Source organism: Pelodiscus sinensis, chromosome 3 (assembly GCF_052426305.1).
Source record: "Pelodiscus sinensis isolate ZL-2025 chromosome 3, ASM5242630v1, whole genome shotgun sequence".
NCBI classification, from domain to species: domain Eukaryota; kingdom Metazoa; phylum Chordata; order Testudines; family Trionychidae; genus Pelodiscus; species Pelodiscus sinensis.
Genome location: NC_143054.1, coordinates 97,778,217 through 97,802,159, shown reverse-complemented (window position 1 = coordinate 97,802,159; position 23,943 = coordinate 97,778,217). Strand labels below are relative to the sequence as shown.

The 23,943-nt window shown below is 40.4% G+C and overlaps 1 protein-coding gene across 1 annotated transcript in view; it reads left to right on the top strand.

The window, feature by feature from the left end:
• Positions 1-10,538, top strand: part of LOC149524682 (uncharacterized) — a 73,270-nt gene extending 62,732 nt beyond the window's left edge. The window contains exon 3 of the mRNA XM_089777264.1: positions 10,103-10,538. Within this exon, the coding sequence (XP_089633390.1) occupies positions 10,103-10,204 (102 nt within the window). The 3' untranslated portion in view covers positions 10,205-10,538. The remainder of the gene's footprint in view (positions 1-10,102) is intronic.
• The last annotated feature ends 13,405 nt before the right edge of the window (positions 10,539-23,943 follow it).

Here is a 23,943-nt window from a genome sequence, read left to right as displayed (position 1 = left end):
AAACAGAGTACAAAATATCAAAAAATAACAAAAAGAGAGGGAGGCACACAACAAAAATAGCATGAGACAAAATGCTCATTAAAGCAATATTTTTTTTAAAATCCAACTTCTTGTCACCTTGCCCACAACCAGCCAAAGGTTGGGTGCTCATCCTAATACCCCAATGCAAGTGTAGCCTCTTCATGGATCTTTGTGCAGGACATAAACCTTTGAAGTGGGAAAATCAAAAGAAGGAACGGACATATAACAGGAGTGTTGAGTACCAGTGACTTGATGCATTTTCTCCAGTGGGGATCCAGGAGATGTGTCTGGAACTGTGGAATAGGCACAACACACAGGTCCTGCAGACTTTACCGGGGAGTTGTGTGTGGATGCAGTGAGCTGTACGAACACAAAATGGGATGATTGGGTTAAAAACACAGAAAGAAGCCTGCAGTCTAGACATAGCCACAGGTTCAAAGATGAAATAGTAAAGGAAAGAAAAAGTATAGATACAAACTACTGAGAAAATAAACATAAAAACACAAGCCCAGGCTTTACACATCCATATTAGGGTTTGTCTACATTGGAAATTTTAGAGGCACTGCTGTAGTTGTGCTGCTCTAGCACTTCAGTATAGAACATTACCAAGGTCTCCTATAGCAAAGTTACTCCACCTCCCTGGGAGCTGGGAGCTACAGTTGAGGTTGACTGTGTTTAGAATGGTTGACTGTGTTGTACACAAATGTGGATTTCTCAAACCCCAGAGCAATGCTGGTTCAACCAAGATCTAATACAGATTGCCTCTCGTTTTTAAACAGTTTTTCAGTTTATTCCCAGGCTATAGCAGGGATCTAGCATTCATGAATAGCAACCTGTTTTAAGTATCAGGGGGGTAGCCGTGTTAGTCTGAATCTGCAAAAGCGACGAGGAGTCCTGTGGCACCGTATAGACTAACTGAAGTGTAGGAGCATAAGCTTTCGTGGGCAAAGACCCACTTCGTCAGATGCATGGCTTGCTAACTACAAAAGCAGCTTCTGCTCCCTTGGAATTCACACCTCCAGATCAGCTGCTAGAAGTGGGCCTCATCCTCCTTGATTGGATCCACCTGGTCATCTCCAGCCTGATCCTGGCCTGCATATTTATTCCTGCCTCTGGAAATTTCCACTACATGAACCTGTTTTAAGACTGTCCATCTAGTTTTGGATTTAAAAACAAAAAAATTCCAAAACCTTAGGTCCACGTCTTCCTTACAAAGTCTTTTTTCTTCCCCCCTCCTCCTTGCTCTTCTGTCAGTCTCTGATGGCTCATGGTTAATTGGAATGAGTAAATTACCTTCTGACTTGAGGGATGGGAATGTTCTTTTCAATTTTGAAATGTCTTGATGTCTTTCCATTAATTTTAATAGTCCAGTCTTGTCTTTTCCTGGACCGGCAATCATTTGTTACTTGAAGTTGGCTTCACATAAACAACTGGTTTGGCTTGGGAGGCATCCCATCTCGCCTGCCCGCTCACCACCCTACTGTTTATGAAGTTTATCAGTACAATGCTTTATATGCACAAATATATAAATTCATACTCATGTTCTGTATACATATTAGAGTTTGTCTGCTTTGGAAATGTTACAGTGGTGCTGCTGTAACATTACAAGCTTTTTTAAAAAAACTGACAATCTTCTGTTCTCCTGCAGGGGTATCTGAAACCTGCTTGCCACATGTGGATCCTACTTTGAGCAATGATCTGTGCCAAATGCCGACATTAATGTAACCCATTTCTGTTCTTAATTTGAGACAGGAAGTTTCTACTGATCATTGATACAGGGCATTTTGGCATGAGAAAGTAGCAGCTAAGGAGAGCACATAGGCTGTCTGTGGAGGTGGAAGACTGGAAACAGGTGCAAGTTCTGATGGTGCAATTTTCTAGTCTGAGAAAATTTGTGTCTGAGAGAGAGTGAACAAGAGCACAAGAGCAAAGTGAATGGCCCATATTTATCTGATTGGACTATTAACTTTAAAGCCTAGTTACAGTCATTTAAGAGTCATCAAGGTTATTAACCTTTTTACTTCTGATCAGCATTCCACAAACATAATGCGCATCTCTCAGGTCTGTACATACCTGACACATTCTTACATGCGGTTCACTTGAGAAGGTGGTCTAAAGGAGTAAAGCTATCAATTTTGAATTAACGAAATGTCAGAATTTTGTGGCTGATAAATATTTGAGGACCCTGTTACTGTCCTTAAACATAAGGTAAAACCATTGTATATAGTGCCATCACATGAGCTAAAAAATATTAGACTTTCATGCTGTTTGACATGTTACACAGTGTAGCTTTCTATACCACATGACACAGCAATGGAGAAGACAGATAACCTTAATAAACTAATGTATTGCAGTATTTGTGAGTAAGCTTTTTCTTTTCCGTATAAAGTAGCTATAGTGTTTGGTCTGATAGTGTACGCTCTTGTTTTTTATGTCTTTCAAGTAAACTGCTAAGCATTTAATAATGAGATGTTCCCATTAAAATGATCAGCAGTGCCATAATTAACAACATTGACATGAAAATCATCGTCAATATATTACTAGGCTTCAAGAATTTAAGTTCCATTGAGATGACTAGGACACATTATACTTTTCTCAGGCCTAGATTCAGCAAAATACTTTATCACTTACTTAGTTCCAGGTATGTAAGTTTATCAGTATAGAGTCAAGCATTTAAGTGTGCATTTAATTTAAGTATATGATTCCCATTAAAAGTACATGTATAAGTGCTTTGCTGAATCCCTTGCCTACTGATGAAAGTTTTATCAGCTATAACAATATATCTATACAAGTATAGTTATATTCTATGGAATAGATGTAGAGCCTGCCCATACCCTCTCCCCTCCTTCAGTACAGGTGGTGCAAATTGCAACCCTGTTTTCTGACAAAGGCAGAAAGGAAGTCTGAGGGAAGATGAGCCCCCAGCACGTAGGAGTGAGAGGGAGAAATGTTAGCGCTGCCTAATTCTGCTATGGGTTTCACTATGGAGTATTAGTATTAATTTATAGTTAGGGCTCCATAAAAGCCAATGGTGGAAACTAAAGGGAAGACCAGATGTTTCAAGGTCTCTTGTTTTGTAAAACACTGACTCCAGGTAGCCCTGCCCACTAGGTCCCCCACAAAGCAAGAATTTGGTGTGTTTTGCAACACTGTGACTCACCCACTCCCTTTTGTCCTAGGTAGCCTGCAGCCCTGGGATACACCATCAGAGCCTGGCATATTTTGGGCTGAATAGAGCTATGTGCCTAAGTCAGATACAAGCATGGGGGAGAAAATGAGGTGAATGTGGGTTTTGACTAGAGAAGCTATCAAGGACAGACTTTCAGCTTTCTCCTGCCTGTAAAATAAGCAAAAGGGAGGTAAAGTAAAACAACACTATATATATAAACTTTGAAATGAAGCTAAAATCAGTATTGAAGTCACATTCTTGGTATCCCAGTTCACCATATATCCTCCACATGGCAGCCTCTATGCAGTGAGGCCAGAACAATCCAGAAACATGGGTCTACACTGCCACAGTAAGTGGACATAAGGTATGCAACTCCAGTTACATGAATAACATAGCTGAGTCAATGTACCTTCAGTCGAGTTACTGCAAGGTCTACACCACAGAGGGTTGACGGGAGACCTTACTCTTCTTATCAGGGTAGAGTATGGAGGTCAACTGGAAAGACATCTGCAATTGTTTTGACGGGTCTTCAATAGATCTGCTAAAAGCAAACGCTGGTACATCAATGTTGGAGTGCCAATCCTGACTGAAGTGTAAAGGATTGGTTTCTGAGGACAGGACAAGGAGTAATGGGCTTAAAGTGCAGCAGGGGAGGTTTAGATTGGACATTAGGAAAAAATTCCTAACTGTCAGGGTGGTCAAATATTGGAATAAATTGCCAAGGGAGGTGGTGGAATCTCCCTCTCTGGAGATATTTAAGAACAGGTTAGATAGACATCTGTCAGGGATGGTGTAGACGGAGCTTGGTCCTGCCTTGAGGGCGGGGGGCTGGACTCGATGACCTCTCGAGGTCCCTTCCAGTCCTATGATTCTATGATTCTATGAAATGTAGTGATTAGTGCCTATTAAACTCTAATTAAAAATAGGTCCACTAACATGGTTTTATCTCCAGCACAGTAGAGGCCATAGTTTTCCACTACTGTCTCATATTTCACTACAGTCTCATATTCCAGAACCTAATCCTCTAGAGGACCCTTCCTCATTAAAGTAATCCCACTGTAATTTGTGAGGAAGGGTGATTTCAGGGTCATGCCCTTGCTTCATTCATGCCTCTATCAGAGTGGAAGAAATGTGAAGTGTGGGAAAAGTATGTTTTCTGATCTCATAAATAGTATTCTTTTCTTGTGTAACTATTGCATGGGTATTATTTAAAAACATTTGAAAAGGTGTTATTTGCCAAATCTTAAGTGTAGTAGGGCAGCACAAAGGGGAAAGATTTGGTCATTGGTGTAAAGTCATTCGCTTTGATTACCAAAATTGAACTTTATGGTGAATACTGTTGGTCTAAAAATAGAACTCACCCAGTATTTAACAGACACTGTGATAAGCATGTTCATCCACTCAGGTCCAAACACTAAGCAGGGTTTTCTGGAAGCAAATAGTTTTAAAATGAAGAGACCAAAAAAGAAAAGGCACCCACAGCATACTCCATATCTGTGGACACAGCAAGTTTTCTGACTTGTTAGGATGTCTCCAGTTGGGAGTCAGAAAAACTGAAGTGCCTATATAATAGCCAGTATATAATTACAATGCATTATTCAGTTCAATGGGAAGTAAATGAAAACAAAACAGACCAAAAAATCCCATATTTTAATTTTTTAGGGATTACTGGTGTCTCCTTTGTCAAGCAACCCAGTTCCAGAAACAATGATTGAGTCAATGAGAGCCAAAAAAGTTTTTTGAATAAAGATTAAAAACTCCTCTTCATTTCTTCCACATCACTTGGTGATAAATTATTGCTCTGCATTTAAAAAAAGAAAAAGACAGGAAATGAGCAAGAAAAAGGCATTATCCTGTGTATAAATATTTAGGCATTTCATGAACGTAACTTAAAACAAAGTAAAATCCTCAATGCACAGTCCTGTAAGCACTCCCTACACTCCGATTGGGCCAGATCTTCTAGGTATTTATTTATGTGGTTCCCATTACTGCAGTATTGGAGCATCTCACAATATTTAATGTAAAATTTCCCATGAGGTCAGGAAGTGGTATTACCCCCATTTGATAGAGGACTGGGGCCACACACAGTGGAGCAAGGAATTCAATACACACCAATCACTGAACCGTCCTTCCTCTCAAGAATTAGAACCCATTACAGCTCAGGGAAGAGGATGTAGGTTTTTCATTTTCATTTTCATTTTCACTGGGTCAGTCCAGAGGAGCAACTTAGGATAGTTTCAGGGCTACTCTAAATTGTGCAGGCTGTTACTGCTGTCAGGGGGTCACCAGAGCCCATGAACACTCCAGTCATATCCAATTACAAAGCTTATGCTGAGTGCAGAAGATACATACTGACAGATAGACTTCTGGTGGATCCTCTAATGGGCCATTGAAAATGGGCTGTGAAGTGAAGTGTTTGCATTTGTATTTGCAAATGTTTTTTTAACCTGAATTAACTGGCAATAAATTAAATTCAGTTAGAAACAGAACAAAAACTCTACTCATCCCCTTAGACAATAATCTATCCAAAGAATGACATCAAATGAACTCAAAAGTGGTGAGGGTGCTATTTTAGGCCTCCAAGGTTAAAGTCCCTGGTCCACCCTAGAATTCCTTAGGCTATGTCTTTGCTGACAAAAAAGTTACAGGTTTCACAGCATGGTTGCTAACATGCATTAGTTATCCCTCTGTAAAAATATACCGCTGTGGCAGCAATGAAGACATAGCCTTAGTCTCTCTGTGCTTCACTTCTTCCTCTATAAAATCATTCTGGTGAGGATGTTGTGAGGATGAACACATTAAGGATTATGAGGTGCAGCCGGGCCTACAGCCACTGTGGGCCCAAGACAAGGTATGTACGGGGTCGGGGGGGCACTGTGCCCCAGAAGGGGTGAGGCCTTGGGCAGAAGGGGTGGGACCTCAGGAAACCAGCCCTTTGTCTGCAGCTGTCCCCCCACACACAGTCCTTCAAGCCGCATAGCACTCAAAAGGGCCGAAGGCTCTAGCCACCACTGCAGCAGCCAGGAACTCTGGGCCCCCTTGAATCTCTGGGCCCTGGGGCAACTGTCCCCTTCACTGCCACCCTCCATCAGCAGGCCTGGTCAGCTGCTCAGGTATTATGGTAATAATGGGAAACACATCAGTACCTTTGGGCTTATCTACATGGGGAAATTGACCTCAAAAGCTCTCCATGTGTGGAATTCTGGAATAATTACACTGCTTTGGAAGTGCACTAATTATTCTGGAATGAAAGTCACTTTTATTCTGGAACATGGCATCTACCTAGAAAGCTGCTTCTGAATAACATGTTCTGTAATAGGTATTCCAGTCCATTGCCCTGTATAGACAATCCTGATAGATAGTCTCGGATTGCCTGATTTGCACAGATTACTTTATTTTGGCATGAATAAATCAGGCATTTTGAGAGTATCAATGCAGCTTGAGTGAGTTAATTTAACTGAATTAAAAATTGTCTTAATGCCCATCTACTGGTTTGATCTGGTCATGGTGTAGCATAGGTGTCTGAAGGAGTGTTAAAAGGAATTTTCAAATGAGTTAACTTAATTGAACTAACAATTTAAAAAAAAAACTTGGTTTATTGTACCTGGATAGACATAGCCAAAATGAAATTATGTTAAACCCACCAAGTTTCTTCAGACTAGCTCTAATCCACACAGAAATACACTGAAAAGTAAATAATATTGTTAGTTTCCTACTTATATGCAACTCTCTCTATAGACATTAAGTACTAACCAAGTAGGTGTAAAGATTAGACTGAGTATAATAATCAGATTAGAATAATCTGAATCCCACAGAACCTGATTTCCTAAGGAGGGGCAAAAATAACCTGGGACCAGATTGCCAACAATGTAACTATTAAGCAATTTATTATCAACTCAGAAGGTCTGAGGGAGCTTCGTGTTGCAAATGGATATTTGCTTGGTCATCAAACCATCAATGACAATGCAGACCATGTTAAATGCTCATAAAACACACTTGATATTGTATTACTATTCACTGAGATAGCTAGCATGCCTCCTCCTTTCTTTAATTCTTCTCCACAGACTGAGAATCATTCCTTATTCATAACAACCATGTGCTGAACATGTTCTCCTAAGTGAAATATTCATCTCTCTAACACTTCATGGACCTCCTAATCTGGGGAAGTTATGTTTCACATTCAATAGAACAATTTGTAAGGCACGGTAGCAGGCATCCTGCATTATTACTGGGCTTCAGTAGTGATCATATATGTCAGAATTGAAGATGGAACATATTACTATTGCCATTTATGGGTCTGATTGTCATATGGGTCTGTAAGTCATTTTATGGGTCTAAAAATGACTTACATGGCCATTTCACAGAGGTCAAATCAGATTCCATATCCTTTCCTCTCTCAGTACACAGAAGGCACCAAAATAAAGTGTAACCTGCTGTATTTGTGTAGTCAGAAAGTCCCAGTACGGTGGATAAAATTCCACATTCTTGGGACGCTCTCCCCTGAAGTTTCTAGAAGAAGTGGGAATGGAATCAGTCAAAAGCAGGGATGCTATCAAATAAAAAAAATCAATGTGTTTATTTAGGAAAAAAGGGAAGATTCTAATATCTAGAGAGGTTGTTAGTAATGCATTATACAGCAGAGTTAAAAAGGTGCAGGTTGCTACAGGCACTGTCAAAAGATACACACTGTGTAGCAAGCAAGACAACTCGGATGCTCTGCTTCACACATTGAATTGCAAGCAAGACAATGCCACAAGTGCATGCAACACTAACACAGCACTGACGAAAGTGAGAGTAGTTACACAGTGTGAGAGGCTGCAGGAAAAGCAAACATGTTCTGAGAACATTCAGCTCCATGAATGTGTAGAAATGGGTCCAATTTCTGATTTAAATATGCATAATAATACGTAACTCTTCTATAATGTTTTTCATCCATTTGTTTCAAGGTACTTTACAAAGGAAGCCAATATCATTCTCATCATTGTACAAACAAGGAAACTGAGACACACCAAGTTGCAGTGACCTGCTCAGCCAAGGTTATCAGCCAAGAACTCAGATGTTCTGAGTTCAAGGGTGGTGTGCTATTTACTCGGCCATTATGAATGCTTTCTCAAATGATCATAATTCCATCCAGAATGTGAAAAATACAATTATCTCTCGCTCCCCCCTCAGCCCACCTATATTTCTTCTTTTCTATATTTACCCTGACTATACTGCACCGTAACTCAAAATAAGATATGCAGTTTGAGCTATGTAAATTGTGTGTCTTATTTTGATCTTATTTCAAAATAGCTTATTTTGTACTTTAGTTCTGTCTACCCAGCGCCAAATTTCAAAATAACCCACTATTCAAAAACATTCCTTACTCATCGTGTAATGAGGTTTACAAGGACATCGGAATAGTGAGCCTGTTATATTTCAAAATAACAGGCTTGCTGTGAAGACGCGGGATAGCTATTGCGGGATACTCCAGTAGCCTGAAATAGAATTGTGATGTAGATGTAGCCCCTGTATTAACTTTAATCACAGGATTATGCAGCAACTAGAGCTGCAGCTGCCCTGAATTCAAATTTATTTTATGTAATTCATCAGGTGCCTGAACATCCAAATAAAGATATTCCAAAATATCCCATCACATAAGCAGAACCCCATCTTTCAGTGTGGCAGTGGGCTTTAGTTTTAGAATCTTTAAAGCCTTCTCTAGTGCTTGTAATACAATATAAATGTAATCACAGGTAAAGTTTCAAAGAAAAGTTTGAACTGGAAATCATTTGGTAGAAAATATTTCTTAAACTGGAGAAGACTAGCTTACTGGCTGAAGAATGCCACATTTGAAAAAAGCTACTACTAGACACGCTGGAACCACAGATTCAAACTCATTAGGCCTTTAATCCTTCTAAGGTAGACAAATTGAATACAGTGCAATATGCTGTTGGGCATTGTTAAGATCAAACCTTAAAAACACGGTATTGTTTGCTCTATGTTGACATTAAACATCCCATGACTCCTTCTTTCATCCTAAGGGTTTGTTCTAGCACCACTGGAAAATTTTTACTCTCCTCCCTCACTTGTGCAGCAGTTTCACTGTTGCTTTTCACCCCAGAGTCAGGTGGAACATTTCAATGGCTCAGAATGCATAACGTAGGATCCCTGAGACTGAAAAGTACATAAATGTAAACTAATATTGGGTCTGACTCCCCATTTATACTTCTGTAAATCAGAAGCAATTTTACTGAAGTCAATAGAATCATACCTTATAAAGTGGTGCAAAAGGAGAATCAAACCTATCACTGACAAAGGAATATGCCTTTCTGGTGAACTGCTACTGAAGAAAAACTCATTTAGCAGTAGTTAAGATATAGATGTAGAAGGAAAATGTATAAGGGGCCTAATTTTCCTCTACTAAGCCTGTTTTACACCACTGTAAGTCTTTTGCTTTAATGAAGCTACTCCAGTCTTACACCAGTGAGAGGAGAAGCAAGACAATAGGGTATAAACATAGTCAAAACAAAGGGTGCAGAGAGTAGTGGTGTTGGGAGGTATCCACAAACCAGTTACAGCTTCCTGACATCCCCAGCCTGGAAACTATAGGCAGTTTCCACTCCCTCCATGCTGTTGAGCAGGGCAAAAGGAGCAGAGCTAGGCTAAGAATCTGGCTGAAGGATGTAAAACCCATCATGTACATTTTAAGTGAAATATGTACATCTGGGCACAAAAAGCATTCCCTTCAATTTGAAGAATTGTTGTTGTACCCAAATCCTCAAATTTGCCCATGATTTTACAAACAGCTGGAATCAAGCTTTGCATTGCCATCTGATTGAGTTCTTTTCAATGGAAAGGAAGCAGCAGTCTCATATACTGCAAATAACAAAATAAGTTATTACTCTTTGTTTTGTTTCTTTTGTTTAATAGATGAAGGAGCCCTGTAGTAAAGGAGACCTGCTGGCTAAACCTGACCCAAGGACCTTCTGGAATAGTGATGACTCTGGTAAGGATGGGAGTCAGTACATATAAACACAGAAAAGAAGTACAAAGGGCTTTCTCTTTGTATATACAGGCAGTCCCCAGGTTACGTACAAGATAGGGACTGTAGGTTTGTACTTAAGTTGAATTTGTATGTAAGTCGGAACTGGTACATATTGTAGGGGAAACTCTAGCCAAACATTTCTCCAGAGCTCAGTTTTATTCTCCCACACCTCACTTCCCTCAGTCCTTTATTCTCAAGCTGAGGTGTCTGCTGAGAAAAGCCGCTCCGCGTCTCCCTGGTCTGCTGGGGGGGGGGGGGGGGGAGGGCTCTAGCTTCGCGTCTCCCTGGTCTGCTGGGGGGAAGCAGCTAGTGCGGGCTTGCCTCACCCCGTTTGTAAGTCGGGATCCGATGTAAGTCGGATCCATGTAACCCGGGGACTGCCTGTAGTTTTATTCAAGTTTTATGTACTTTGTACTAAAGTCAAGCACAAATCGGTTGTTTTTAATATAGAAATGAAGCATAACAAACATCTTCTCATGCATATAGTGTTTTCTGTTAAAAACAATGTTCCAGAAAATAGGATTTAGCATATTAGGTGGTCGGATACATAAAGATTCCTGTGGAATAATGACATAACATAATGATGCAAAACAAAATTACTACAGCAAAACTGTTTTACCAACTCTGGGCCAGATTCTACTGTTGAGCAGTAAATGCAGTTCCCATTAACTTCTATAAAGAGTCATGCATACACATCCAAAATCAAAATTAGGCATAATTTGGCCCCAGTTGAGCAAAGTGTCTTTCAGCACATAACCAGACCCACTAGCTTCAAAAAGAGAAAGAAAGAGAAGGTGGGATAAATGGAATAAAGTTGAGCAGCACATGTGCTCTAATGTTAATTATTATCAGACAAACTCAGTTCACTGTTATCCTGTCCTCTCTTCTGTTTTGTATGTTTGTTTGTTGGGAGGGAGGGGGTCAGGGGAAAGGGTTGTACATGTTACAAAAATCTCAGCATATGGGTAGGCCCTTATCTACGGGGCAAAGCTGTTGCAATTATTATAGTAATGATTATGGATAGATTTTGCTGACAGTTTGAATAGGGAGCAACTATGTTCAAACTTTAAAAAAAATATTTAAATGTTCTCTAGCCACCAAAAGTTCCATTTAAGAGGTTGTTAAAAATAACACACCACTTCAGTTAGCTAACAGTTTGTTAAAACCAAGTTGCTTTTTCATGTAAATTAAAGTACAGTCGAAAGTCTAGTCCTATAGTCAATCAACAAACTCTTGTGAAAATGCTAGAGGATTAGAACTAAGAAAACTGAAAACAAGTTAAATAGTGTCTTTTTTCAGGTCCACTTCCTTGGATAGAGCAACAATTAGCAAGGAAGATTGTTTAACACCTCAATGGAGATTCCCAGTCTCTTCAGACATGAGTGATGTAACTCTCTGCTTCTATTCTAGTTACATATTAGCTTTTGATTACTCTTAGGACTTGGAACTACTGATTTCAAAACTAGAGCTTGAACTCTTGCTTTCTGAGGTGGCTTCAAACCCAACCGAACCAGTATCTATGGCACAGTCTCTTAAACATTCTGTTTGAACTACAGAAATGGCTGTCTTAAGGGTTCCAGCTGTGGAGGGAGGACAACTGTTTTAAAGCAACTTGATCTAATCTGAGAAACAGTCTCAGCATTGTCTAATGGGAATTTCTACTCACCTGTTGTTAAACAAGATTTCTGTTAAGGTCTGTACCTAAGCATTCTGAAAAGAGATACTGTTTAACCTGCTCCTTGGGTTATTTTGTTGCAGTCCTTCTGTGGCACTTTTATAGATATCTGTTAATTGACTACTTGGCTAGACCATTGCTACTCTTTGATATACATGAAAATTGTATTGAACATTAACTAATTGAAGTGATACATTTTCTCTATGAGCATGTCTACACTACCAGCCAAATCAAGTGGCAGCAATGGATCCAGCAGGAGTTGATTTATCGAGTCTAGTATAGATGTGATAAATTGACCATCAATAGCTCTACCATCGATTCTGGTACTCCCACTCAGTGAAAAGCGCAAGGAAAGTCAATGGGAGAGCATCTCCCATAGGGTATGTCTACACTACCCTCCTAGTTCGAACTAGGAAGGTAATGTAGGCATACCGCACTTGCAAATGAAGCCCGGGATTTGAATTTCCCGGGCTTCATTTGCATAAGCGGGGAGCCTCCATTTTTAAAACCCCGCTGGTTCGAACCCCGTGCAGCGCGGCTACACGGGGCACGAACTAGGTAGTTCGAACTAGGCTTCCTAGTTCGAACTACCGTTACTCCTCATTTCACGACAACCACCTAACCTCAAGATGATTCTTACCAACAACCACAGGACATACCACACTAATACCAACCCTGGTACCTTCCCTTGCAACAAACCCCGTTGCCAGCTTTGTCCACATATTCATTCTGCTGATACCATTATTGGACCTAACCAAGTGAGTTATAAGATCAAGAACACATATTCCTGCGCATCCAGAAATATAATTTATGCTATCATGTGCTGAAAGTGTCCGTCTGCTATGTACATTGGACAAACATCTCAGACACTTCGCCAAAGGATTAATGCCCACAAAACAGATATCAGACAAGATCACAAAGAAAAACCAGTTTCTTGCCATTTTAACCAGAAAGGACACTCTCTCAATGACTTAACCACCTGCATTCTGCTACAAAGACCTTTTACATCTGCACTGGAAAGGGAATCCTCTGAACTGTCATTCATGTTAAAATTCAACACTCTCCAAAAAGGAATGAACAAACACTTGAACTATCTTACCCATTATCAAGATAGCTTCCCCAATTATCACCTCTAATACCATTAACTCACAAAAATCCCACTCTCCCCACCTCTAATATCATCAATTCACAGACACTTACCTTCCTTCCTTCCCCCGCCCCTGCATCCCCCTCCTGTTCTGAAATGTGATATGTCCTTTTCATATGTGTTCATTTTTTTTAATTGTATCCTTTGGTATATATGGTTGTGACTATTTTCTTCCACTATTTGATCTGAGGAAGTGGGTCTGGCCCACGAAAGCTCATCATCTAATAAACCATCTTGTTAGTCTTTAAAGTGCTACATTGTCCTGCATTTTGCTTCAGCTACCCCAGACTAACACGGCTACATTTCTATCAGTTGATATATGTGAAGCCGTGGTTGTCTACCCTGTTTAGAGTGTCTGCAGTAGGGGTGTGGCCTCTGAGGCCATATTGAATGTTGAATGATATGTGTAGGGAGGGAATTCTACTGGAATTCTCCATGGAATGAAAAGGTAGACAAGCCCAGAATTGTTAACCTATAGATTCACACGAGTCTGCAACATCTGTGTTTGCTGCCAGAGGAGCTCCATTATGTCCCACCCTTTCCTTTTTCTGCTGGGACTCTTGGCCCTTTCTCCTGCCTGATCTTTCATCTTCCATACAGCCTGCCATATTCAAGCCTCTGTTCCTGGCCCAATACAGCACTGCCTTGCAGGATCTCACTGAATTTGTCATTCTGAGCTTCTTATTTTTCTTCCTTATCTGGCTCAGTCATTCTGTGGGTGTGGAAGGGGAACTCCTCAAGGCCACAACAGCGGCAGCTACAAATAAAACCCAGAGGTAATATTGTCTGTGCCGTCACAACAACAAGCAAATGTTAAGATCAAGAACTGCCTTTCCTTGTTCTCCTAGAGTTTTAAACAAAATATTGACTTTTGCCTCAAAGTGCTTGTACACAACATCCTTCACGAATACAGACCATGCTGAGTATGAATAGAAAGGGAACGGAGGAGGGAAATTGTTCAGTTGCCTAGCACTATGAGTATAGGGCAATGGCATTGAATACTGTCACCATTTTCCACAAGCAGTGGCAATTTTAGGTAAAATCCCACTCCAGAGGGTAGCAAAGACCCAGAGACCATAGCTGCCGGCGCTGGCCTTATCTAATTATATGCTTCAATTCCAGCCTCTGATGAAGCTCCATAGAGTGCAAGCCCTTGTGGTATGAAAAGAAAGCCACAACTTGTGCCAGGGTAGCTTACTTCTGAGAAAACTGGGGTGCTTCCACAAATACAGGTAATGGGTGGCAATCCTAGAGTCAGCATTCCTTTTTATTTTTCTGTATTTATTTTTTGTGAGGGATATAAAATGTTCTAAACTCCTCTGTTTCCTGAAGTGTAGAGTCTACTTGGCTTGAAACATAACAAAGCCAATTATCTCTTTGCCTTGGAACCACCAGTCTGATAAACTTGGCTGTGGAAACTGAGAGTTTGATTTTGAGACTGAAGATCAGAATGGAACAATCCCTCCCCACCCCAAAACCAACATCAACCAAGCACTCATTTGGCAGTCTGTCCCTTTCAGCACAGTGCAGGAGTCCAATGAAATCAGTTTCTATTGCCAATCTGTCGTATTTCCAAAGCACTACAGTTTCAACTTCTCAAACTAACAATTGTTTTTTCTGATTCCCTAGAACACTTTTTAAAAAATGTTTATACTTTCAAGCCAGTGATAGTGATTCTTAATGGTACATCGCATTTTGATGCTATTTTTCCATCATTTTCTGCCATAAAGTTTTTAAAAACAATTAAACTGTAATAAAACAGAGTAAATGCCATTTGAATCTAGCTTTTGTAATTTAGGAAAGTTAATTATTTAATACTTTAATTAATATGCTCATCATTCATGCATTCAAACAAACCAACATGGTGGCAGATCAAAGGTCTAGTGAAGTTTAATTGCAATTAAAATAAAATATATATATTTTACTCATGATGAAAAAAAATTATTATAGAGGTGTGCATGTAAAAGAGCAAGGCAATTGTGAATTTGCAGCTTCAAGGAATGTGTTTCATGCTGATCAGTTGGTGATCAGTTGGGAGTGCGGCTTGAAATGAGCCAGAAACTGTCACCTTGAAGTGAAGTTCTTTAGAGACTGAAAGTCACTAAACAATTTAGGGTTTTATTTTAATTTTACTTTATATTTTATATGGTTTTAGCCATTGTAGCTGGGAGGAAAGTATTACAATTATGTGTCAAAAGTAAATCAACTTAGTGTCTTCCTAAGTCTGTGGACAAGCATAAAACAAAGCTCCATGGGGGCAATTGCCCCATTCATCTCAACTGCATGTTAATGACTTAATGCAAACAAGTACAGATATCAGACTTGTTAACTATGTCACTGCTAGGTATTTTAGAATAAACATTCAGCTAGCATACTCATACAATGTGACTGAATGTGTCATACAAATTAGAGATTGAAAAGATCATTTTAACCAATCTTTAAGGACACATAAGGATTTTTCCTTACAGCCAGTCCTCTTGTTCTTTTCCAGTTCAGTTTTAAATGTCCCACTATGTTTGAGACCTTTTCCACAGCCCAGCATGCCTTACAACATAATTCTTTTTCAACCCTGCTCTTTTCCCCTTTCTCTACTATATCCCTGGGAATACTTTAGTATTTTGAGGATGTGACCACATTACAGAGACTATAGCATAACTATGCTTGCATCTCCCCATAGCATAGATGAAGCCTGCACCAATGGAAAAAATTTTTCTGTCATGCAGGAATATCACCTCACCAAATAACATTAGCAATACCAATGCAAGCATTCTTCCACTGACTATATCTACACTGGGGCATAGCTTTGTTGGTCAGGGGTATATTTGTTTCCACCCATCTTTGACTGTCACAACCTGGATGTATAAAAGTCTCAGAAGGTACCTATATATACAGTATTATGAGCTTTTGTGAGCAAAACCATTTTCCTACTGGTCCGGGGGAAAAACTCAGGCCAGGTCAGATGCTAGGAAGTCAGAGTCCAAGACGGGCCGGAGGGCAAATGAGGAGTCAGATGCCAGGAAGAAGCAGACAGGATCAGGTTGCCAGGACATTAGAGTCATGCAGTAGCAAGGAAGATCATCTTCTAGAATCTAGAGTGTTAGACATTGGTAGAGTTCCATCATTTTGTTCCCACTTTCATTATATTTAACAAAGACCCACATTGGTATGATAGCTGATAATAAAGTGTTAGCTATATTGCTTTACTTTCAGTGGCAAAACCTACTAGCCACAAGAGAAGAGCTGAAGAAGAGCTTTTTCATCTTAATTATAGACATGGTTCTGAATGAAGCTCCCCATTTGGGGGATGTTCAGATCCAGAGCTCAACTTTGCTCTAGTTCTAATGCTTATTAGCAATCTTGTTTTTTCCAGCCAGCATCTGAATTAACAGGATCTGAGGAATTTGATCTGAGGAAGTGGGTCTGGCCCATGAAAGCTCATCACCTAATAAACCATCTTGTTAGTCTTTAAAGTGCTACATAGTCCTGTTTTTTGTATCATTTGAATTAATTTTTTATTTTGTTAATCGGGTTCTGTCTCCCCAACAAGTATCCCCACCCTTCTTCTGACAAATTAATTGGAAAGGCAGCTGAGATTTGGAAACTTACCAGTAAATAAAGCTCCAACCCTTATATGAGGCTGTTCAATTTTTAGGAGCAGAGTCACAGTCATCATTCATAACCCTGCTGTGCGTGTGTAGCTATGCAATCAATCACAAAGGCACATGCAAGATAAATATGCAATGACTATTGAAGAACTCTGATGCAGAGGGAAGGTTAATTGTCATGAGTCTCCTGGATGGTCAGTTAAATTGTATAACTGATGCAATAAAACAATCTATTACAATTTTAAAATGTATTTTATAGAGACCTGAAGAAACCATAAAAAGGAGCTATTTAAAGCTCCATAAAAAGACAGAATATAGTGAATGAAATAAACATAAAAACAAAAATAATTGGACACTATATTTTGTATCTTTTAATTCCTTTTCAAGGCAATGAATCAGGGAAACAAAAGTGAATACGTACCCTTTTTGTTTCCTTACAATGGAAAAGGCCTAAAACCATTAGAATTTGAAATGTTTTTACCTTGTATTTTCCGGGAAGAGTCTATCTGTGAAGGACAGTTAGAGTCTGTATTTTCCGGGAAGAGTCTATCTCTGTGACATTTATGGTCACATTTATCAAAGGATGGGATAGCAGAAGGAGGATTGAAGAAGTAGCTGGGATGCAGTATGGAAGATGTATACACATCTCCCATGCAGTTCTAGCACATGGCTGAATTGCGTAAGGGGCCTGCAAGTGGCAAATTACACCAGGTCGGCATTAGAAAAGGTTTGCCAGTATAGCTGGATTAACAAACTCTCTTAGCACAGACATAGTATACATCAGGAAAAATGTGCTTTGCCAGAACCGGTTATATTGATTGGGTAAGCGAACTATAATTGCAAAAGAGGCTTTGTTCCAATATAACTGCATCTATACCAAAGATTGTACCAATACAGAAATATCACTCCAAAAATCACATCCTTGACCAACTTTTCTATATCCAGCCTAAGTGCCTAGTATAGAGCTACCTTTAGGGGTTGTCTACACTACAAAGTTTTGTCAATGATAGCGACATGAAAAAATTGACAAAACCAAAATTGCCAAAGGGTGCTGACCCTTGCTCCCTCTGATGACAGATCATGTCCACATTAGGGACACTATCATTGACACTGTGAACAGTGAACTGTGGATATGTATATCAAAGTGCTTGGTGACACTTTCTGTCACTAGGGGTGTGTCTAGACTACATGCCTCCTTCGACGGAGGCATGTAGATTAGCCAGATCGGAAGAGGGAAATGAAGCCGCGATTAAAATAATCGCGGCTTCATTTAAATTTAAATGGCTGCCCCGATCTGCCGATCAGCTGTTTGTCGGCAGATCGGGGGAGTCTGGACGCAATGCCCCGACAAAGAAGCCTTTCTTCATCGACACAGGTAAGCCTCGTGAAACCAGGTTTACCTGTGTCGATGAAGAAAGGCTTCTTTGTCGGGGCATCGCGTCCAGACTCCCCCGATCTGCCGACAAACAGCTGATCGGCAGATCGGGGCAGCCATTTAAATTTAAATGAAGCCGCGATTATTTTAATCGCGGCTTCATTTCCCTCTTCCGATCTGGCTAATCTACATGCCTCCGTCGAAGGAGGCATGTAGTCTAGACACACCCTAGGTGTTGTGGGACGGCAAAATGGAGCACAGCGCATCTTGGGACGGTACTAAAAGACACATCATGCACTGCTTTCTGTTCAAGCTTTCCATTACTTTCCAGCTTCCTTTCCTGTCAGTTTTTTAAACCACCCTTCCTTGCTGTGCGCTCCAGCATCTGCACTGAGACCGGATCTTGTACTTCTCTTCTATGCTCTATTAAGTGTTGTGAGGACATCACGCCTGGCAGTTAATTGTGAAGTTACTGAGAGTTTGTCTACACTAGGGAGGCTAATGTAGGCATTCGAAGTTGCAAATGAAGCCTGGGATTTAAATATCCCGGGCTTTATTTGCATCTTTCCGTCTGGGCACCATTTTTAAATCCCCCTAGTCAGAACTAACTGCCCACGGCTACACGCGACAGTCAAACATTAACTCGAACTAAGTCCTTAGTTCAAGTTAACTGTCACACCTCATTCCACGAGGTGTAACTAAGGACTTAGTTCAAGTTAACATTTGACTGCCGCGTGTAGCTGTGGGGCAGTTGGTTTGGACTAGGGGGATTTAAAAATGGCACCCGGACAGGAAGATGCAAATAAAGCCCAGGATATTTAAATCCCAGGCTTCATTTGCAATTTCGAATACCTACATTAGCCTCCCTAGTTCGAACGAGGGGGCTAGTGTAGACATACCCTGACAGAGAAAGACTCACAGGCATGCAACATTTTGCATGATACGGACAGCAGCAACTTATCATTGCTTTTGTCGCTTATAGAGCAGCTGTCCAGGGTAGACTTTTGAGCTACGGAAACCTGCGCTGATTAATGGGATCACATCATCATGCAGGTGTGCGATGAAGAATAATGGCTACAGAATTTTCATCTGCATAAAGCAACCTCTTGGGATCTGTGTGCTGAGCTGGCCCCACACCTGCAGCACGAGGATCCCATAATGAGAGTTGTCTTCTCGGCTGAGAAGCGTGTGACAATTTCTGTGTGGAAGCTGATGACACCAGACTGCTATTGGTCAGTTACAAACCAATTTGGAGTGGGAAGTCTACCGTTGAGGCTGTATCAATGTAACAATGCAGGGTAATAAATCACATTCTGCTATGGAGGACTGTGGCTCTAGGAAATATGCATGAAATAGTGGCCATCTTTGCAGAGATGGGCTTCCCTAACTGTTGTGGGGTGAGAGAGGGCGCACATATTCCAATTTTAGCAGCAGATCACCTTGCAACCGAGCACAACAACAGGAAGGAATATTTCTCCATGGTATTCCAGGATCACCATGGGCATTTCGCAGACATCAGAGCAGAGTGGTCTGGAAAGGTTGAGGAGACATGCATCTACAGGAACATGGCAAAGCTGCAAGTGGGGACTTTCTTTCCAGACCACAAGATTACAGCGGTGGATGTGGAAATGCCCATATTAATCTTGGGAAACCTGTCTTACCCCTTTGTAGCCCTGGCTCCTGAAATCTTATATATATAACCTGGATGACAGAAAGGAGCATTTTAACAACAGGCTGAGCAGGTGCTGCATGGCAGTTAAATGTGTCTTTAGCATATTAAAGGAATACTGGAGGTGCCTCTATGGCAATGGTCACCAGTCAGGATCTACTGGTAAATCTTGGAGCCTCTGACAAGTGATCCTGACTGGTTTGGCTAAGAGGCTATCAAGTGGCCCTCCCCCACCAGACTGCTGTACATCTCCTGCCTTGTGTCTTGGAATTGAAGTGATTCCTATGTGGAACACAAACTAAAAATGATTTATCATTATAAAACTTTGCCTTTATCGATCAAGAGAAAGCATGGTGATACTCCCAAAACACGTTTGCAGTTAAAGGAGGGGCTCAGAAAGAGTAAAACCTCCCAACTGTGGGTAGATCCAGCTATCATTGCTAAAGCTGTGTGAAGGGGTGGAAGTGAAGGGGAAACTGAGGAGTCCCAGAAAGTGGAGTGCAATGTGTGGGTGGAGGGGGGGATTTCATAGTAAAGAATTGCGCACGTGCTACTATGAAGGTCAATCCTGGATCTGCTCACTCTGCCATAATATTAAAGACTTTAGCATGTCTGTTTGCTTCTCCATTATTTTTATAATCTGTTCAGTTGCATCCCTAGCAAGCACTTGATTCTCTTTTCTGCCCTACTTTTTGGCTTCCCAGCATTCCTTTTGTTCCCTTTTCTCTGTAAAGGAGCAGTGCAGTTCTTCCTGGAACATGTCTTCTTTGCTGCATCTTGGCCTCTTACTTATCTGCTGGAAATAGTTGGCAAGGGCGTAGGGGGTGTACTTCACAGATAAATCTGTTGAAGCACAAGCCAACAATGCATAGAAAAGGGATTGTTAAGTTCAAGCACAGCATATAAACACTTCACTTACAAGCACCTTTTGCAACATACCAATCACCTTCTCACTGACCCTTCCCAGGCATACATCTCTGCAAGCACCCAAAGTATAGTGAGTACTGTGGGAGGGTGAGGGAGTGCAAAAGAAAATACCATGTTTGCAAGGCTTGCAGTGCAACTGTTCAGGGAAGTCATTCTAAAATTATCCTGCACTTTTCCACAGACAAGGATCATTCTAGTACAAGGGTGGGGAGAAGGCCGGGTGTGTGAAAAGAGGGCAGTTGCCCCGGGGCCCAGAGATTCAAAAAGGCCCGAAACTCCCAGCTGCCAACCTGCTACTGCAAATAGTTTGAAAGATAAGTACCTTACACCTTGTCAATCAATGTGAATGCTTGCAGGTAGCCATATGAATAATAATTCACTGATTAAGCAAATGAATTCCAAACTCTGCTGTTATAATGACATTTATATGGTTGGAATCAAATTGCTCAATTTATCCAAGACATTTCTTTTCTTTCTCATTTAGCCTATCACATCACTAGAAATATCACTATCAGAAGATAATTACTGTGGAAGCCAAATTTTTACCTTCATAAAACTCAATAACATATAATCATTAGCTGCAAATTAAAACAGCAGCAGAAACATTGTAGCTTTTAATATACAGCTATATAAACAAGAGAGTATTACACCTACCACAAGAAAAAATTACAGGAAAATGAAAAACTATTTCTTACAGTCATATGTGTGCAGAATGAAATGCTTCAGACATGAAGGAGTTGGAAACTATAAAAGGTCAGTCCTTACATGAAAGGCAAAAAAACATAAGAGCAGAGTTTGAACAAAGATTTCATTAACATAGCTACTAAAAGAGCATAGGTATGAAGATAAAGTTATAGATAAAGATTCCACAACACTTACACATACACTTAATCATAATTATGCAAAAAAATATACTGAAGTCAATTCAACTATTCATGTTGTAATATATCTGGTTGGTTTAGGGGCACCGCTGAGAGTGTCAAATCAGGGTGAATTGCTTATAATTAGGGCTACTTACAGCCCAAGACTGAGGTCCTTCCCTATAAGTCACCAAACCAGTCACAAAGAGCGCATTAGCTACCACTCTTGCCAGGAGGAAGCCTCACAAGAAAATCCCCTTACACACCCCATATTCCCCGTGCCACAAACAGGATCCACCTTACACAGGTGAGAGGTTATAAAATCCAATCTCACTAACTCCAAACAGGTTCTTCCAGTCCCAAAGGACCAGCCACAGTCCCAGGCCAATTTGTATCTCAGACCTTACTTAAAAGAGCGTGCTGGGCCAATACTTTAGAATCTAAAATCTAAAGGTTTATTAACAAAAGAAAAGGTTGAGAGTGATATTGTTAAAGAGAATACATTACATGCACCAATCACCACGTTCTTGATGAAAGCTCTTAGCAGAGATGTTACAAACTGCTAGCTTACAAGTCTCTGAAGTACATCCTATGTTAGGATGGGTCAACAAATGTTTCTGGGCCTTCTGTCCTTGCCAGTGGTGCTTCTAGAGCAGAGGGTAGGAGTGAAGATGAGATGGAGGCACCTTCACGATACTTTTATAACCTTACCCATGCAGGGGGAAAACCTTCTGGGTACAAGAAAAAATCTTCTGAGTACTGGTACATCCCAAAATGAGCTGATCACATAATCCAGAAACCAGTCTCTGTTCCTTATAGGCAAGGAGCCATGTAGTTCCCAGGTGTGTCTTTCTCAGGTAAGGGGTTATTGTGTGCTCTTCAGGTGTCAATTGGCAGCCCTTAAGAGTCATTGTCCATGCAGTATTGAGCAACTGCCCTTCCCAGCAGAAAACATTAGAAACATAAATACAAAGCCCATATTCATTACTTTATACACACAAGTTGTACAAATGCATGAGTAGCCTTGACAGAGCCAGCTTTCATTTGACACCTCACATGGCCCACTTTGCACTGAATCTGGGGTAAACACACACTAGTGGGTGCAACAATGATCTGCCTATTCACATTAAAACCTAATAACATGACACATGTCCTTAACATGTGTGCAGAATTTAGGTTTTAGATTTCTATATTGCAAGATGATCTATCAGGGCATAAGGGTCTGCTCACAGAGACTCCTTTAGATCATCAAGTCCTAATCTTTACTCTATGCCTGTTGATCTTTTAGCACTTTCAGCAATGTTATAATTTTCTTAAAACTTGTGCATCTGTATTTTATAGGGAATGCAGAAAGTCTTACTGAAAACTAGAGAGACACCACCATTTAAATAAATACTCTAATACATACATAAGAGTTAAAAGCATTATCAGATACCTTACCTATTCCACAGTTCTCATAACCATTTTGGTGGTTTTACAATCTCATGTCCCTTTAGAAGGAATTCTTTTCTTTTGCATTATAAAGGATCCACCAGAAACAACAGAGAAAACTGACCCACATTGTGTATGGGAAAGTGTGATGTTGGCTCCACTCAAAGTGTTGTCAAATACATGAAGTTAAACCACCTAACAAAAAACATTAATTTGTTCTCTAATCTCTTGCATTTACAGTTGTAATAGGTGTTATTTATAACTATGGTAGAGACAACAAGATGTGTCAGCAGTGTGATTTTTTTAGCTGATGATCCACTGTTTAAAAAACAACAAATAGTCTGGTAGCACTTTATAGACTAACATGTAGATGGTACCATGAGCTTTCTGGGGGCACAGCACACTTCTTCAGATGACCAGAGTTTTTGTTGTTTTTTTAGTTTATCCTGTACAGACTAACTCAGCCACCCCCTGAAGCTTCTTCACTCTTTAAAAGTGAGAGGATGGTTTTGGCTGTGAACAGCAGAAAGCAAAAAAGGACTTAAAGAGGCTAAGATAAAAATGAAGTAGATGGAACAGGCTGAAAAAAAGATCACTGAAAGGGGAAGAGAGGAAAAAAGAAAGATACAAAAAAGGAATGAGGAGAAAAAAGAGAGTAGAAGGGAGTAGTTAAGAGACTTATGCTCCTTCTGCATTGGATATTGAAACAGGGTCCTGTGAGTAGTCACAGCTTCAAATAGGGCTTTAAGGACACCAGACCCTCAGTCACTTAGAACACCTGTGGCACTGGGGGCAGTTAAGATAGAAGTGAGCTTGATGAGTAAATGACATAATTAGCACTCAAGATGGAGAACCCCAGAAGAAAAGTGAGCAATAAAAGGCCATGTCTACAGTTACAAGCTTACTGCAGCACATAGCTGTACTGATACAGCTGTGTGCTGCTGTAAGATCACCCCATAGCAGAGTTATGCAGACAGGAAAGAGCTCTTCTGTCAATATAATAAAACCATGTCAATGAGCGGCAGTAGCTGTGTTAG